At 47.9% G+C, this 16542-nt stretch overlaps 1 protein-coding gene across 3 annotated transcripts in view; it reads left to right on the top strand.

Moving 5' to 3' along the window:
• The window catches only part of Git (ARF GTPase-activating protein GIT1), a 267395-nt gene that overhangs the window by 160666 nt on the left and 90187 nt on the right, over positions 1-16542 (top strand). For all 3 annotated transcript variants that reach the window (XM_084580679.1, XM_084580677.1, XM_084580678.1), the window contains exon 14: positions 12404-12498. In XM_084580679.1, coding sequence (XP_084436805.1) covers positions 12404-12498 — 95 coding nt within the window. The remainder of the gene's footprint in view (positions 1-12403; positions 12499-16542) is intronic.

Genomic DNA, 16542 nt, shown 5'->3' with positions numbered 1-16542 from the left:
TTCTATCTGGTCTATTGGATTGGAAGTGTTCATGGTCTGGCGTTTCTTAATCAAATCTTTCGTCTCCTTAGACAGCTGACCGGTATCCTCTCTAACTGTCCTACCGCCTACTTCTACAGTGCACTCAGTAATGATATCTCTGAAGTTATTGTTTATTGCTTCTAGGGTAATGTCGCCATCCTCGGTTAAAGCTGAATATCTCTTCTGTAGCGAGATCCTGAACTCTTCTGCCTTCCCCCTCACTGCTAGTTCGTTGAGGGACTTCTTTCTTACTAATCTGTTGCGTTCCTTCTTCAGATTTAGACTAATTTGGTAACTCACCCTCCTGTGGTCACTGCATCGCACTTTCCCAATTACCTTTACCTCTTGCATAATGGTGGGGATTGAACAAAGTATGAAGTCAATTTCATTTTTAGTCTCCCCATTAGGACTTTCCCATGTCCATTTCCGGTTCTTCTGTTTGCTGAAGAAGGTATTCATGATTCCTAAGTTATTGCACTCTGCAAACTCAACTAGTAACTCCCCACTGCTATTCCTAAAACCAATGCCATAGTCACCTACTGCCTTGTCTCCTGCCTGCTTTTTCCCTACCTTCGCATTGAAGTCGCCCATTAGTACAGTATACTGCGTCTTTACTTTTTGCATTGCTGATTCTACATCTTCAAGAGTTCGACGAAACATGGTCTGGTCAGGTGGTGACATAAAGAAAATTATAGGGTCACTGACAAGTCAAAGTTTAATAAAACGTAATGTCGTTTCGGCAGCCCTACGGCTTCTTTGTTCATAAAGCATGCGTTTATAGCTTCTTCAAAATGCATCGTAATGATCTTGCATAATCAGATGGTAGATTCCCTTGCGTTCAATTGAGTGTGCCATCATGAGTGGTCTGAATCATCAAAGACTAGATACAATCATCTAGAAGTGATTCGTTCTCTGGCAAGCACACGTGCCTCGTCCCAATTGATGGCGTGTCCAGTTTTTTGCATGTGTTCGGCCAGAGCGTTAGTAGCACTGTGTCCTTTCGCCACATCGTTTTTGTGCTGCTGTATCCATTTACACCAGTTTCCTGATTCTCCGATATAACTTCAGTCGCAATCTGTGCACAGAATCTTCTACACGACTCAGGGTACTTCTTAAGGGGAAGGGGGTCGTTGACAATGACAAGCTCATGCTTAAGTTTGCTCGTTGGAACGTGGGCAACTTGCACGCCATACTTTCGGAATACCCGACCAAGTGCTTCACTGATCTTGCGCGTTTTGGCTTAGAGGCATCGGAAACATCAGAAGGTGGAGGTCGCGGTAGGAGTTTCGTTTTTGTGTTTGCCACAAAGCTTCTTGGGTAACCATTTCTCGTCAAATCCTTTTCGACAGTCTTCAGCTCTTCCTTAAAAAATTGCCCATTAGAGCATGTATTTATTTCTCTTTTGATTAACGGATTAAGGAGCAGACAACAGATCGATTGTGTGCCATCGAATGGACAGAATAAAAGTCAGGCTAACGGCTTGAGCGTGTAGGCTTTCTGTACACAGTGAAATCCAGGTGAAATGCTATCAACGATTTTTCAATTTCTCTTGCCGTCACAAAGAGGCCTATATTACAAGCTACTTTGCACAAAGGGATCGGCTCCAGCTATCTACGGGCTGCCGAAAGTTCATGAGGAAGGGGTTCCTTTGCGTCCCATTGTGATTTTACAAGGTCACCACTGCAAAGTTTGTCTCGCTACTTGCACACTATTTTATCGCCTTCAGTTGGCAAGACCGAGACACATATACGGAACACATTGGACTTTATTAACAAAGTGAAGAACGTCGCACTTGAAAGCGATGAAGTGTTGGTTTCCTTCGATGTTTGCGCCCTCATTCAATTTCACCGTAGAAGAGGAGGTGAGTGGCTGTATATCGTTTCTTGACACTCGTGTGATCCGAAAACCCACCAGCCTGGATTTCACCTGTACAGAAAGCCTACACACTCAGGTCGTCATCTTGACTTTTATTCTGTCCACCCGATGGCACACAAGCGATCTGTTGTCTGCTCCTTAATCAAAAGAGCAATAAACACGTGCTCTAACGAGCAACCCCTGAAGGAAGAGCTGAAGACTGTCGAAAAGGATTTGATGAGAAATGGTTACCCAAGAAGCTTTGTGGCAAACACAAAAACAAAACTCCTACCGCAACCGCCACCTTCTGACGTTTCGAATGCCTCTAAGGCAAAACGTGCAAGCATCCCTTACATCCCACAGATGAGTGAAGCGCTTGGTCGGGTATTCTGAAAGTACGGCGTGCAAGTTGTCCACATTCCAACGAACAAACTTAGGCACGAGCTTGTCAATATGAAATAACCCCCTTCCCCTTAAGAAGTATCCTGGGGTCGTGTACAAGATTCCGTGCGCAGATTGCGACCGCAGTTATATCGGAGAATCAGGAAACTGGTGCAAACGGATACAGCAGCACAAAAATGATGTGGCAAAAGGACACAGTGCTACTAACGCTCTGGCCGAACAGGTGCAAGAAACTGGACACGCCATCAATTGGGACGAGGCATGTGTGCTTGCCAGAGAACGGATCGCTTCTAGACGATTGTATCTAGTCTTTGATGATTCAGACCACTCATGATGGCACACTCAATCGGACGCAAGGGAATTGACCATCTGATTATGTAAGATTATTACGATACATTTTGAAGAAGCTATAAACGCATGCTTTATGTCTGGTTTGCCCCATCGTGAACAAGGAAGCCGTAGGGCTGCCGAAATTTCATTACGTTTTATTAAACTTTGGCTTGGTCAGTGACCCTATAATTTTCTTCTACATCTTCGTAGAAGCTTTCAACTGCCTGGTCATCATAACTACATGTAGGTGCATAGGCCTGTACAGCCTTCAGTTTATACCGCTTATTAGGCCTAATTACGATGCCTGCCACCCTCTCATTAATACTATAGAATTCTTCTATATTATCCGCTATATACTTATTGAAAAGGAAACCTACTCCTAGTTCTCGCCTCTCCAGTAAACCTCGATAACAGAGTACATGCCCATCCTTCAGTACAGTATATGCCTCATTCGGCCTCCTAACCTCACTAAGCCCTATGACATTTCATTTTAAACCCTCTAGTTCCTCTAGCAGCACTGCTATACTAGGTTCACTAGCTAGGGTTCTAGCATTAAACGTTGCCAGGGTCAGTTTCCAATGGTGGCCTGTCCAGTGGAGCCAGGAATTCTTAGCACCCCCTGCTGCGTCACAGGTCTGACCGCCGCCGTGGTCAGTTGTTCCGCAGCCTCTGGTGACTGAGGGCTGGGGTTTTATAGGTACTGAAGAGGGGTTTATTGGGTGTTATTCGGAGTACTGGAGACGGCGACCGGTGACACAAGGCGATCGTAGAGCGAGGCACAATATCGTCCAAACAAGATGGTTCGAGTTCTCAGTGCGCGCACCAGCTGATCGGCGTCTTCATCGTCGTTAGCTGCGGCGCTGTATCATTTTCTTCCTTACAATTGCCCGGCGGAAAGAGGGAGCCATCCTGGCGACTTAGGGCAAGGGTATGACAAGGGGGTCGTAGTTTGGCTTAAAGGGCCACTGTCGAGGGAAAGGCCTTTTAAGCAAAGGAGCCCAGTGTTTCGATCAGGTACCGGAGATAGTCTGTGCAAAATGCTACAGTGACACGCCCGCCGCAAAGCAACGAAAATACAAATCAAAGCTCTCTCATGCTTTCCTTCGGGAAGCCAGCTTCCCCGTTTCCTGCGCTTTTCAGTCGAGCCACAGTTATGACGTACTTCCTGAGAACGACGTCCATTGGTCCATCTCGCTGACTGATGTGAGAAGAATGGGTGTCTACCGCTCGCTGCGCGCTTTTCCTTCGCCACGGCCAGACTGAATCCAGCGGCGCGCGCTCCCTCCCCCGTTTTTTTTTTTTTTTTTTCGCGCACGCTGAGTGCCACGCCCCACCTCCCACCAAACGCGGAGGAGGAAGGGGAATTTGTCTTGCAGAGGCTAGACGACCTCGGGCAGGAGAGTGAAAAACCTTTCAGAGGGAACGAAAGGAGAGAAGCATGACAGAATCGGGTGATTGCGGTGGCTGTAACTACGTTATTAGTTACTCTTTTCAAAAACATTTTGCGGCTATGCGTTCTAGGGGCGAAGTCTCACAGTCACCGGGGAAGAAAATATTTTCGACCGGAGGGTGGAAAGTGGGCCTTTAAGTCGACTGACGTGAACAGCTTCTCGCCCGCGGCGACGGTGGTCTGACGAAGGCGTTGCCGGCTCCACGACGTAGGTAACTGGTGATGTACGCTCTAATACACGATAAGCGCCAATATACCTTGCAGATAATTTGGAATCAGCCGGAACACACAGCCAAACGAGGGTGTTGGTAGGAAAGTCAGCAGCGGGCTTTCCGTGATTGCTCTCATGTCGGCGAAGATCTTGAATGTCCGACGTGAATGAGCGCGCAAGCTGACGGCACTGCTCAGCATTATGGGCAACAGCAGAAAGAGAAGTGTACTCTGAACTGTCGGGGTGATAAGGAAGTATGGTGTCCAGTAGACAGGAATGCTCACGACCGTAAAGGATAAAGAATGGGGAAAATCCAGTCGTTGCCTGAGACGCTGTGTTACAGGCATAGGTGATGTACGGAAGCACCTGATCCCAATTAGACGCGTCATTAGAAACGTACATGGCGAGCATGTCACCAAGCGTTCGGTTAAACCTTTCTGTGAGGCCATTGGTTTGAGGATGGTAAGCTGTGGTGGTTCGATGTATTGTTTGGCAAGCTTCCAACAGCTCGCTGACCACTTGAGATAGGAAGACGCGGTCACTGAGAAGTTCACGAGAAGCCCTGTGACGTAGAACGAAGTGACGCAGGATGAAGGAGGCGATGTCACGAGCACTAGCCGTAGGCGGGGCTGCAGTCTCCGCCTAGCGAGTGAGGTGATCCATGGCGACTCGCCCTGGACAAGGCAATGGCTGTAATGGGCCGGCGGAGGGGCGCAGAGACGACTTCCGCTGCTGACAAGCAGTACAGGACCGAATATAGCGGCGGACAAAGTTGTACATCCCCCACCAGTAGTATTGCTGGCGAAGACGCTCGTATGTCTTCAACAGGCCAGCATGTGAGCTTTGCGGGTCGGCATGGTGATGGGCACAAATTTCTGTGCGAAGATGGTGGGGAATGACCAAGAGCCATTTGCGACCATCCGGGCGATAGCTTTTGCGATACAGCAGACCACCCCGGATCGTAAAATGGGAAGCTTGGCGATGAAAGGCTCGCGGGAATGAAGACGTTGAGGACGCGGTGAGGACGTCTAGGAGCAAAGATATCCAGGGATCCCTGCGTTGTTGAAAAGGCAGGTCGTCGGAGGTGAGGGCTGCAACGGAGGGTTCGGATATCGAGTGCGAGGGTGCAGGAGAAGGCAGCGGCGAGCGCGACAAGGCGTCAGCGTCGGAGTGTTTGCGTCCCGATCGATATATCACTTCAAAGTCAGTCTTGAAGGCGAAAAGCCCAGCGGCCGAGGTGCCCAAAAGGGTCTTTCAGGGAAGCCAACCAGCAGAGGGCATGGTGGTCGGTGATGACGTTGAAGCGGCAGCCATATAAGTAAGGGCAAAACTTTGTTAAGGCCCACACGATTGCAAGACACTCTTTTTCTGTGGCAGTGTAGTTAGATTCAGCTTTCGTTAGCGCTGGGCTAGCGTAAGCAACCACATATACGGAAAAGCCTTGCTTGCGTTAAGCGAGGACAGCACCAAGGCCGATGCCGCTGGCGTCAGTGTGCACCTCTGTAGGAGCGGATGGGTCGTAATGGCGGAGAATGGGCGGTGAAGTTAGTAGACGTCGGAGCGTAGTGAAAGCATCGCCGCAGAGTGGGGTCCATGTAGGCAAGTCGGCGGGGCCATTCAGCAATTTTGTAAGTGGTGAAATGATGGTAGGGAAATTGCGGACAAAACGGCGAAAATATGAGCATAGCCAACGAAGCTGCGCAGCTCTTTAACAGACGTCGGTTTCGAGAATTCAGTGACAGCGCGTAGTTTGTCCGGATCGGGCAGGACGCCATCTTTGGACACGACATGACCCAGTATTGTCAGCTTGCGGGTGCCAAAACATTTCTTCAGGCTAAGTTGGAGACCGGCGCCATTGAGACAGCTCAGGATTTGGTGCAAGCGCACGAGGTGCTTCGGAAAATCGGGAGAGAAAACGACGATGTTATCCAAATAGCAAAGACAAATGTTCCACTTGAGGCCGCGTAATATGTTGTCCATCATTCGCTCAAACGTAGCAGGAGCGTTGCAAAGACCAAACGGCCTCACAGTGAACTCAGATAGTCCGTCAGGGGTAACAAAGGCTGTCTAGGGTCGGTCAGACTCAGCCATAGGGACTTGCCAATAGCCAGAACGCAGGTCCAGGGACGAAAAGAATTCGGTTCCCTGTAAACAACCGATGGCGTCGTCAATGCGGGGTAGTGGGTATACGTCTTTACGAGTAATTTTGTTAAGACGGCGGTAGTCAACGCAAAATCTTATGGAGCCATCCCTCTTTTTCACAAGTACCACAGGAGACGACCACGGACTAAATGAAGGCTCAATTACACCACGTTGTAGCATGTCGTTGACTTGGTCAGCAATAACACGGCGCTCCGTAGGCGAAACACGGTAAGGGCGCTGGCGAAGAGGGGCATGACTGCCGGTGTCGATGTGGTGAACAACCTCAGTCACACGGCCTAAGGAAGTCGTCTGAGCGTCAAACGAAGAACGGAACTGGTTGAGGAGAGCGAACAGTTGTTCACGGTGAGTCGGGTCAAGGTCACTGGCCACAGACGATTGAAAAAGGTCCCAACTTGGTATATCGGAAGACTCAGTAATCGGCGTTACGGACGCGACGTGGGCACTCTGTGGTAGATGCCCATCAACCAGTAATCGGTGTTACGGAGGCTACGTGAGCACTCTGTGGTAGATACCTGTCAACCTCAAACGGCGAGATGAGGTCAGCAACTTCAATACGACCAAGGCATTCTTCACGAAGTAGTGGGACCACAGCGGTGGAGGCATTCGCAACAACTATGTCAGCGGCACCGCAGTTAATATCAATGATAGCAAAGGGAAGAAGGAGGTGACGACGAGAGGCGAACATGGGAGAAGGTGCAAAAAGAACAGTCGCATTGAAAGAAAATGTTACACACACGGAGACAATCACAGCACAGTTGGGCAGAATGTCGGTGTCGTCGGCGACAACAAGTTTGGCGCAAGAAAAATATGGCGAATGGTCAAGAACCGCATCACAGAGCGCAGAGAATGCGACGTGGGCGCAGGCGCAGTCAATAACAGCATTGTGGCGGGAAAGGAAATCCCAGCCAAGAATTAAGTCATGTGAGCATGATGCAAGCACTAAAAATTCGATGACGTATAAGACGTCCGCGATAACTACACGCGCTGTGCAAGCAGCAGACGGACGAACGGAATCGGCGCTGGCGGTGTGAAGAGAAAGTCCAGAAGGCGGCGGGGTGGTGACTTTATGAAGCGTGCGGCAAAAACTTTCGCTAATGACTGACAAAGTGGCCCCGGTATCGACGAGTGCAAGGGCACGAATACCGTCGACAAAAACTTTAAGAACGTTCGGCGGAGACAGACGAGGACTTGTGGTAGGTGAAATGTGCGCAGTTTGGGCCCCAGGAACTGCGGCTGCTGGTTTTCTGAGTCTTGTGTCACGCTGCGACGCCGCATTGGCGACAAGAACCGACGGCGAGGGGACGGCGAGCGGTGCAATGGAATGTTCTGGCGACCCGATGAGCTGTGCGGCTGCCCTGGAGATCTCCCCGAAGGTGGGCGCAAAGTGTCGTACGGATAATTGCTGTCAGCCATAGTGCGTGCAGGGGCAGAACGCAGAGTACGACGGCACAGGCGGGCGACGTGGCCTGGAATACCGCAGGCATAGCAGATAGGCCGGTTGTCATTTGTGCGCCTAGGATTGTAGGGAGGCGTCGTTGATACAGTAGAATCTCGATGATACGATTACGGCTGGTACGAATTTCGGGATGATACGAATTTTAAGAATGCTTTGAACGGACTACATTGTATAGAATACGTTAAGATTCGGGGTGATACGAAGAGTTTCTAAACCTGCCGCGGTTGATACGAACGTGCAAACCAGTCGTGCATGCGAGCGGGCCGGCGCGGCTGGCCTCAAGAGGGTAACATAACACGGCCGCCGCCAACTCCCTCCCCCCCCCCCCTTCCCCCCGCCGCGAATGATAGGAACGAACGTTGTACAAACGCACAAAGCCACCGAGCAGCTCAGCGCAAGAGCTCACAGGGGGAGAGGGTACCCACCGCGGCCGCTGCCTCTCCTCTCCAACACCTCTCACCCCACTAGCCACCCTACTCCCTCCTCCCTTTCGTAGCAAACCGACGAGCACTAGACAAGGACGGCCAAGGCGAAGCACGTGCCCAGTCGTGTACGTCACTCATTCGCTGGCAGCTCATTGGTCTATCGAAAAGTTGTCTCGCCGGCTGTTCCCAGGAGGACTGTGACGCTGGCTGCCGCTACAGTAGTTCTCCGTTCGCCGCTTCTTTCTGTCGTTCGCTGTGACGTGAACTGCCCAAACGTTAGAAAGACGCAAGTGTTCGCTGCTGCCGAAATGTCGCGGAAGCATAAAGCCCTTTCTTTTAAGGAAAAGCTTGAAGTGCTGAAGAGGGTCGACGAAAACCCTAAGAAGAAGAGTGTTGACTTAGCAAAAGAGCTAGGGTTGGCACCGTCAACACTCTGCACCATTGTTGGGTAGCGAGATGTCATCTTGAAGAATGTGCAGCACTTCGGTGCGAACGTGAAGCAGGCTAAAACAGCGACCCATGTCAAGCTGGAAGAGGTTCTGCTGACTTGGTTCCGCGAAGTGACAGCGGCCGGCGTCAACGTGGACAGCAAGGTGCTACGTGAAAAAGCCGACACCGTCGCGCTTTCGCTTGGAATTGAAAATTTCCAAGCGTCTGGGGGATGGCTGCACCGGTTTAAGGAGCGGCACGGACTTGTCTGCCGGGTCGTCTCAGGTGAAGGCAAGAAAGTGGATCAGTCAGCTGTAGATGAGTGGCTGAACACGCTGCCGGCGCTGATTTCGGAGTACGCGCCACATGACATATTTAATGCCGACAAGGCGGGCCTCTTTTTCAACCTTCAACTAGAAAGAAGTTTGTGCGTAAAAGGCCAGGCATGCCAGGGCGGCCAGAAAAGCAAGGAGAGAGTAACAGTACTCTTTTGCTGCAACTCGGATGGATCAGAGAAACTCCAGCTTACCGTCAATCGGTAAGTCGAAGAAACCGAGGTGTTTCCGATCGGTGGAGCGTTTGCCTGTCTTTTACAAAGGCAACCGAAAGACGTGGATGACTGGAGATTTTTTCCGCGAGTTCTTGACAAGCCTTGATCGGAAAATGGCGTCAAGAAACCGGAAAAGTTTGCTTTTCGTGGACCAGTGCTCTGCCCACCCAAAGGAAATGACATTCAATAACGTGAAAGTCAGGTTCCTGCCGGCGAACACTACCAGCCATCTTCAGCCACTGGACGCTGGGATAATTAGAAATGTGAAACATCATTTCAAAGGACTTGTAGTGAGGCGTCTGCTGGCAAAAATTGACCGTAAAGAAGCAAACTTGCGGATCAGTCTCTTAGATGCTTTGCACTTTATAGCCATGTCGTGGGATAGTGTAACTTCAGACACAATCTCGAACTGTTCTAGAAAGTGCGGATTTTCCATCGGACTTGCTGCGGCTTCGGCAGGAGATTGTCAAGAGCCAGACGAAGACCTCACGATTGATGGCTGGGACAATCTGGAAACTGAAGCTTCGGTTCGGGACTTCGTTACCGCGGACGACAATGTCGCGACCTGTGGGCTGAGGTCTATTGAAGACTTGGTCAATGAAGCGAATGATTGCGAAAGTGAGCCTGACAGCGATGGTGACGCTGATGACGAGTGTGATCAGCCACCGTCAAAGGCAGATACTCTTCACGCTTTGGACGTTCTGCGCCGCACCTTAAGTGCCAGCAGCGTGAGCGATGAAACCGCGGCACGGTTTTATGCCTTTCAGGCGGAGCTTGTCCGCGACATCAACAGCAAAAAAGTGCAGACAAGCATTACGGACTTTTTCGGCCGCAAGTAGTTCGCCATAATAAACTTTGGTTCATATTCAATTCATTCCCATGTGGATGTTGACTTGTTTTGAATCATACGAATTCGGGATGATACGAATATTTTGCGTGCTCCCTTGCAATTCGTATCATCGAGATTCTACTGTAGGTACCCTGGAGCGACAGTCGGTGGCGCCATAGTCGGCACGTACGCAAAAGACTGTGGCGGCGGAGGGCGGGCGGTCACTTCTGAATATGTGGGAGGTATTTGTACTGGTACAGGTAGAGGCGGCACGACCACAGGGGGGTTGTAACCTAATGGTGCAGCAAGAGGTGTGGGTTGCAGTGGAACAGGGTCGACATCTGGTGTGACAGGCGCTGGCTGGCCAAAACTGGGAAGTGCATCGGCAACCTCCTGCGTGATGGTGTGTCGGATCGCAGGGGTAAGTAGCTGGGCTGTAGACGACGGGCGTGGACCAGACAAAAGCCCAAGCTGTCGGGAGACTTCATCTCGAACAAGATCTTTGAGGTGAGCCAAAAGGTCACTGCTCACAGCCAGGCCAGAGATGGACGCAGCAGGTGCGGGAGAGCAACGAGTGCAGAGGCATTGCTTGAGCATTTCATCGAAACTCTGGCAAAGGTTGTACACTGAGGCCATTGTGGTTGGGCTCTTTGCCCACAGCATGTGATATGCATCTACATCAGTGCCCTTCATTATGTACTTTATCTTGGTAGCCTCATCTATAGACGGGCCGACACACTTACATAAATCCACGATGTCTTCAATGTAGCTCGTGAATGTTTCCCCTTCATGCTAAACTCGTACCCGCAAGGCTTCTTCAGCGCGTAGTTTCCGCACTGTGGGTCGACTGAAAACGTCCGTGAACTTTGCCTTGAAGTTGGCCCAAGCTGGCATGTCTGCCTCATGATTTCGATACCAGAGGTTAGCAACGTCACTCAGGTAGAAGATGACGTTGTTGAGCTTCATGTGGTCATCCCAGTTGTTATGACGACTCACCGCTCGTGCGAGGCCAACCAATCTTCAACGTCCTGGTCGCCCTGCCTGCTGAAAACTGCGGGATCTCGCTGCCGAATGGTACCGGAGCGTGAGATGGACTGCGAAGGGGCTGCCACTGGCTGTTGGCCTACCTCGTTTGTCGCCATAGGTATCGTACGATTGCGGAGCTCCACGGTGATCGTTTAAGGGTCGTACCTCGGCACGTTCCACCAAATGAAGAGGGGTTTATTGGGAGTTATTCGGAGGACTGGAGACGGCGACCGGTGACACAAGGCAATCGTAGAGCGAGGCACAATATCGTCCGAACAAGACGGTCCGAGCTCTCAGTGCGCGTGCCAGCTGATCGGCGTCTTCATCGTCGTTAGCTTCGGCGCTGTATCATCTTCTTCCTTACAGTATAATCATGGGAGGTTGTGGCCAATTACTGCACTAGGGTGGCCAACTCCTGTTGTGGTGAGGGGGGGCATTGCCGGAGGTCTTCGCCGGCATCAGGTCGCACCCCAAACCCTTATATTCAATTCCATCCACACGCAGATTTTTTTTTTTTCTTATCCGGTGGAAAATCGCGTGGCACCGGGATTTGAACCCGGTACTCTTGCATGCGAGGTGGATGTTTTGTCGCTACGCCACCGCCACAAGTTATTCACCGCTACATAAATGACACAGCAAGAAATACACAGGGCACATATTTCTCAATTCCTGTAAACAAAATGCATTGTCTGAATTGGGCAGCTTTAGTTGCAGGCCAAAGCAAGGCACAAATTGGAGGCTGCCTTGGAGGATTTGGTGTGCCATCTCTCAATTTTTCTGCACATATTCCAATACCATGAGAAAAATAACTTTAGTTGAGCTGCCCGTTAAATCAGCTTAAAAAGTGCTGAGAGTTGTGTCTAAAATAGTGACAATGTGTGAAAGCAGTTTTGCACAAGTTTCTTTTTTAGTTCAGCGAAAAATGTAGTGTTAAGACAAGACTCGAGAGACAAGGACAGGACAGAGCTACATGTAGCTCTGTCCTGTCCTCTCTCTAGTCCTGACTTATCACTATGTTTTTCGCTGAACTATGTCTGATCAGCTGGCCTCACAGTATATTCTGTTAAATTTTATTTCTTTTTTACCCTTGTGTTGCCTAGTTTTTGTAGTTGGCTGGAATGGGAAACACATTTGTTGCGGACAGTGTATTGCTATGCAGCTGCATGGTGCTGGTAGGCAACATTTGCTATAAAAGCAAGCAAGACTGTTGGGGCTAGTTGTGCTGTGATGCTGGAAACAAATGAGAGCTGCCTGCAGGATCATCATCCTCCCCCCAGCGCAGCCCCAGGCCACAGTCCATGTGTGAGTGGCGCCAACTGACCAAGGCCAAGACGGCCATCCACGATTCCACGGTCAGTCGCATTCTTTTGCATTGGTGTACTATAGGAATTGAGCCAAGGCTCAATTTTGTTATTGATGTTTGTGTATTAGGATTAAAGTGTAGTAGACCTTTTGTTTCCAACAGGTATTTATAGATACTGCTGTCTCTGGTGAGAGACATTGAAGGAATGGTTACAAAGAACAGGTTATTACGTCATTATAGGAAAAAGCAGTGCACCTACAAAACTCTTCTGGGGACCTAGGTACACAAGGAACCATCAAGGTTGTTCCAAATTTCAGTCAATGTAGGAAAAAAACTTTAAACGGGCCCTGCAACGCTTGTCTGCTACGCTTTAGGTGAATTCTTTGTGTCGTGCAAATATCGAAGCGAAAAGAATTACAAGAATCAATGCACTAGGACAGGAATGAATATTCAATATACAAGCAAACCAAAATTGCCCTCGACTCAATTTTTTCAGTCACTTTGCTTTCACTTTTCCCAGTGACAAGCTGCACGACCAATCGGAACAGCATTTTAGAAATAGAATGAGGAACAGATAAGACCGGGAGCAGTCAGGTGAAGGAGATATTCCTATGCATTCCCAACTATTGTGATTTTCTCGTGAGCCCCCTCCGAGACCACCCCTTTCTCGGTGAGGAGCAAGGAGCGAGGAATCGTTTCCTACCTAACTTTTGGCTGCATAGCCACAGGTGTGCAGGTTGTGAAAGTGTTTGATGCAAAGTGGTAACCAGCATCTCTGCTGGTGCTGTTGGTGTCACTTACTTTGCAGTGCCTTTGTGTTGGATTCATTGACGTAATATAAATTACAACAATGTGACATAACATATTTTTCCTAATGGACACAATTTGTAGTGCATTTGCTATTTATTTCAATTGTCGAATGCTCGCCTAGTTGACATCATATCTGTTGCAAAGAACCACCGCTGTTTGCCAACACTGTCAGTACCATGATATTCATTGTCGATCAGGTTAAAATACTTCTTATATATGAAAATGTGCACGTTATGACCATTGGTAATGGCATTACCGTAAACCAGCAATTGTAATGAACAAGCAAAAAAATGAACTCAAATTACGTTACAGAAACCCTGGAACTTTAATAAGCACGAAAAGTATGATGTCAATGTGTCGTGTTCTGTACGAGGGATGTTCTCTGAATGTGACGGGAGCTACAGTAGGTGACAGCTAATTGACAGCCCTGTGCAACATGGCGGTGCAGTTGGGCAAATGCCTGTGTTTCAAATCTGGAGCAGTAATTCCTTTGCCCATAAAAAAGGTGAAAGTTACGGCTGTAATGACAGCAAATAAACCTTGCTGCTTCATTATCAATGGATTCCACTTTGTCAGTATCGCACGTGCAGTGTGGGAAACCAACTGAAGCATTTTCAAGAATGGGCTACACAACAGTTAAATATATAAGTTAATTTGTGCACGTCAAATGTGTTTTTAATTGCTTTTTAAACACAGTCTAGCTCAGTTATAACGAAGTTAACAGAAATTGGAAACGACTTCACTACATCCGCAATTTCTTATACTCGGACTAAGAAAAAGAAGTTAGGGGGACACTCAAAGGTGCCGTTAAGGGTACGGCAAGATGGAAAATGCTCATGAATGATGCTTTTCTTTTTTTTTTAAATATTTTTTTCACTGCTGGATGAAGATGTCATCAGTAAGCTTCCACACTGCTTCTTGAAACACGTTCAGTGCAGCACCAGAGGACTCAACCATAAAGGATATGACTCAGTAGCATTTCACACATGCAGACAGTTTTCTTTTCCTTTTCGCGTTTTTGCTTTAATCTTTTCTTTTTTCTGTTTTGTAAACCCACACAATAAACATTAGCTTTCCATCCTGAGCATTTTTGATACCTTTGTACCTTTTTTCAGATATTTCATTTTCAATTAATTCAGGTAATTTGTCAATTACACACTCTAAAGTTTCCTAATTATCATCATCAAGCATTAGCTTTTCATTCTGAGCATTTTGACATCTTGGAAACCCCTTTTTCTAATTTTTAAATATTTTTCAGGAATTGCAATTGCTAATTAGTCAACACTAAATTTACTCAAAGCATCATCAAGCATTGGCTTTTCATTCTGGGCATTTTGACACCATTGAACCCCCTTTTCCCAGTTTTTCACATCATTAGTTTATCAATTAATTACAACAATTTTATTAACTCATCATCGCCTGTCACACAACTATTAGTCATCAGTCACTCGAGCCACAAATTATGATGATAAGATTTTTTACGTAGCTCCCAAGTATTTCCGACGTGGTGCCGACAACAACTACAACTACTACTACTAGTTAGCTAACTATTAGTGCATAAACACTGTCACAGAGAGAATATGAGGACATAACAAGTGTTCACTTCACCTTCCTATATCCAGGAAGCAACTGCGTTGAACAGTGTTAATACTACGATGCCAATGGCTTTTCAGCCAAGTGAGCTGTAGAAGCTATCACTCAAAAAAGCAATAAATAGTCGTCAATCGAAAATTTGGCGTCCTTGCTCTTTGGACATGCTTGATTGTTTAGACTTACTCGTGGCATCGTGATATGCTCCATAGAGCTGATTATTGTATCAGAGAATCTGAAATATTATGTGCATCATGACTGACAGCTCGATGTTTTGTACTTATTCGCATTCGCTGCAGCACCGTCGCCATAGCCAAGACTCTGTGTGATGCGTATAGTGGAATGTCATTAATTCAGACTTCAAAGGGGTTAAAAATGTGATCGAATAAAGCAAAATTCAGGCTTAATATTCTCCGTGGGTACGTTTTGCACACACTCGCATTTGCGAGCTCGTAACCTTGGAGAATTCGTCAGCTGCCAAAACGTACCGTCGTCAAAGTTTACGGAACTCACTGGTGCCTTATGCCTTGAAGTGACCAGGGAAATGTTTGAATGATTGAATGTAGCTTAAGAACTGCCAAAAGCCATTTTCATCATCATAATTTTACTGAATAAACACTTGGCATAAGTGTGTCTACATATTTGAGATGAAAACTGCGCAACAATGAAGATTTTTCGCAGTTTCATCAGCACCTTATGCACACTGTCTAGAATGCTGAAACAATGCTCCAGAATCGTGACTATCTCTGCTTGGCTTTTGTGAGTGCAGTGCAGCAGCAGTGATGCCTCTTTCCAGACGGCCCTGTTCAACGCACCATTTATGATTGCTGTGTGGTGAAGCATTTTCAAAACGCGGTGGTCCAGCAAAAGCCCGTGCCTGCTGCATGTCGATGGCAGTAGAGCCATCGAATGCCGGTTGCTGCCCATGCTCTGCGTAAACACTGCATGGCAAGTCAGTCAAGCATCGAAATGGGTGCAAAAGTGCTGGCCCCTTCCTCCCCCAAATCAGTCTTTTTTCAATAGAATTTGATTCTTTGAACATTTTTGCACTCCTTATTGCCACTAGATGAAATGGCCCAGCGTTCTCTGAACACAATTTGGGAGTGCAAACTTCAGGATCGCGACCTCTGCGCTGTCCAACCGTTATCCAACTGCGTAGCCAAGTATTGCTCCGAACATCCAAGGAACATTCACAGCTGCTGTGGGTGTTACCAGCTCGCGACACAGTCAAGGATCAACCTTTGCTTCACACGTGTAGCTGTCAGCACAGTTTGGCTCTTATTTTTGCACAGAAATTTGTCTGAAACGTGTAAAAATGCTTCAATTGGTAGTTTATTTTTTATTTGCTACAAAATCGCTTTGTTATATCTGCCGAGATGGTTTTATTTACTTTGTTAAAATTATACCCAAATTGTATCGAAAATGGAAAAATGAGAGTGGGAATTTTAAATCCCTTCATTACAACCTCTATTTCAGGACAAGTGGCTTTGCTATAACCGGGCTAGACTTTACTGAAGTTTTATGAGTGCTTTTGTGCGTATTGTATCAACCTGTTCAGTTCAGTTCAGTCGTTCAGTCGTGTCCGACTCTTCTTGACCCTATGGACCATATCACACAACGCTTTACGGTCTGTCACTATCTTCTTAACATCACAACTTCATCTGCAGCGCCTCTAGGATGCCATCTAACCATC

Source organism: Amblyomma maculatum, chromosome 10 (assembly GCF_055883805.1).
Source record: "Amblyomma maculatum isolate TAMU_Amacu chromosome 10, ASM5588380v1, whole genome shotgun sequence".
NCBI classification, from domain to species: domain Eukaryota; kingdom Metazoa; phylum Arthropoda; class Arachnida; order Ixodida; family Ixodidae; genus Amblyomma; species Amblyomma maculatum.
Note: the sequence above shows the minus strand (reverse complement) of the source record. Positions and strands in the feature narration are given on the sequence as shown.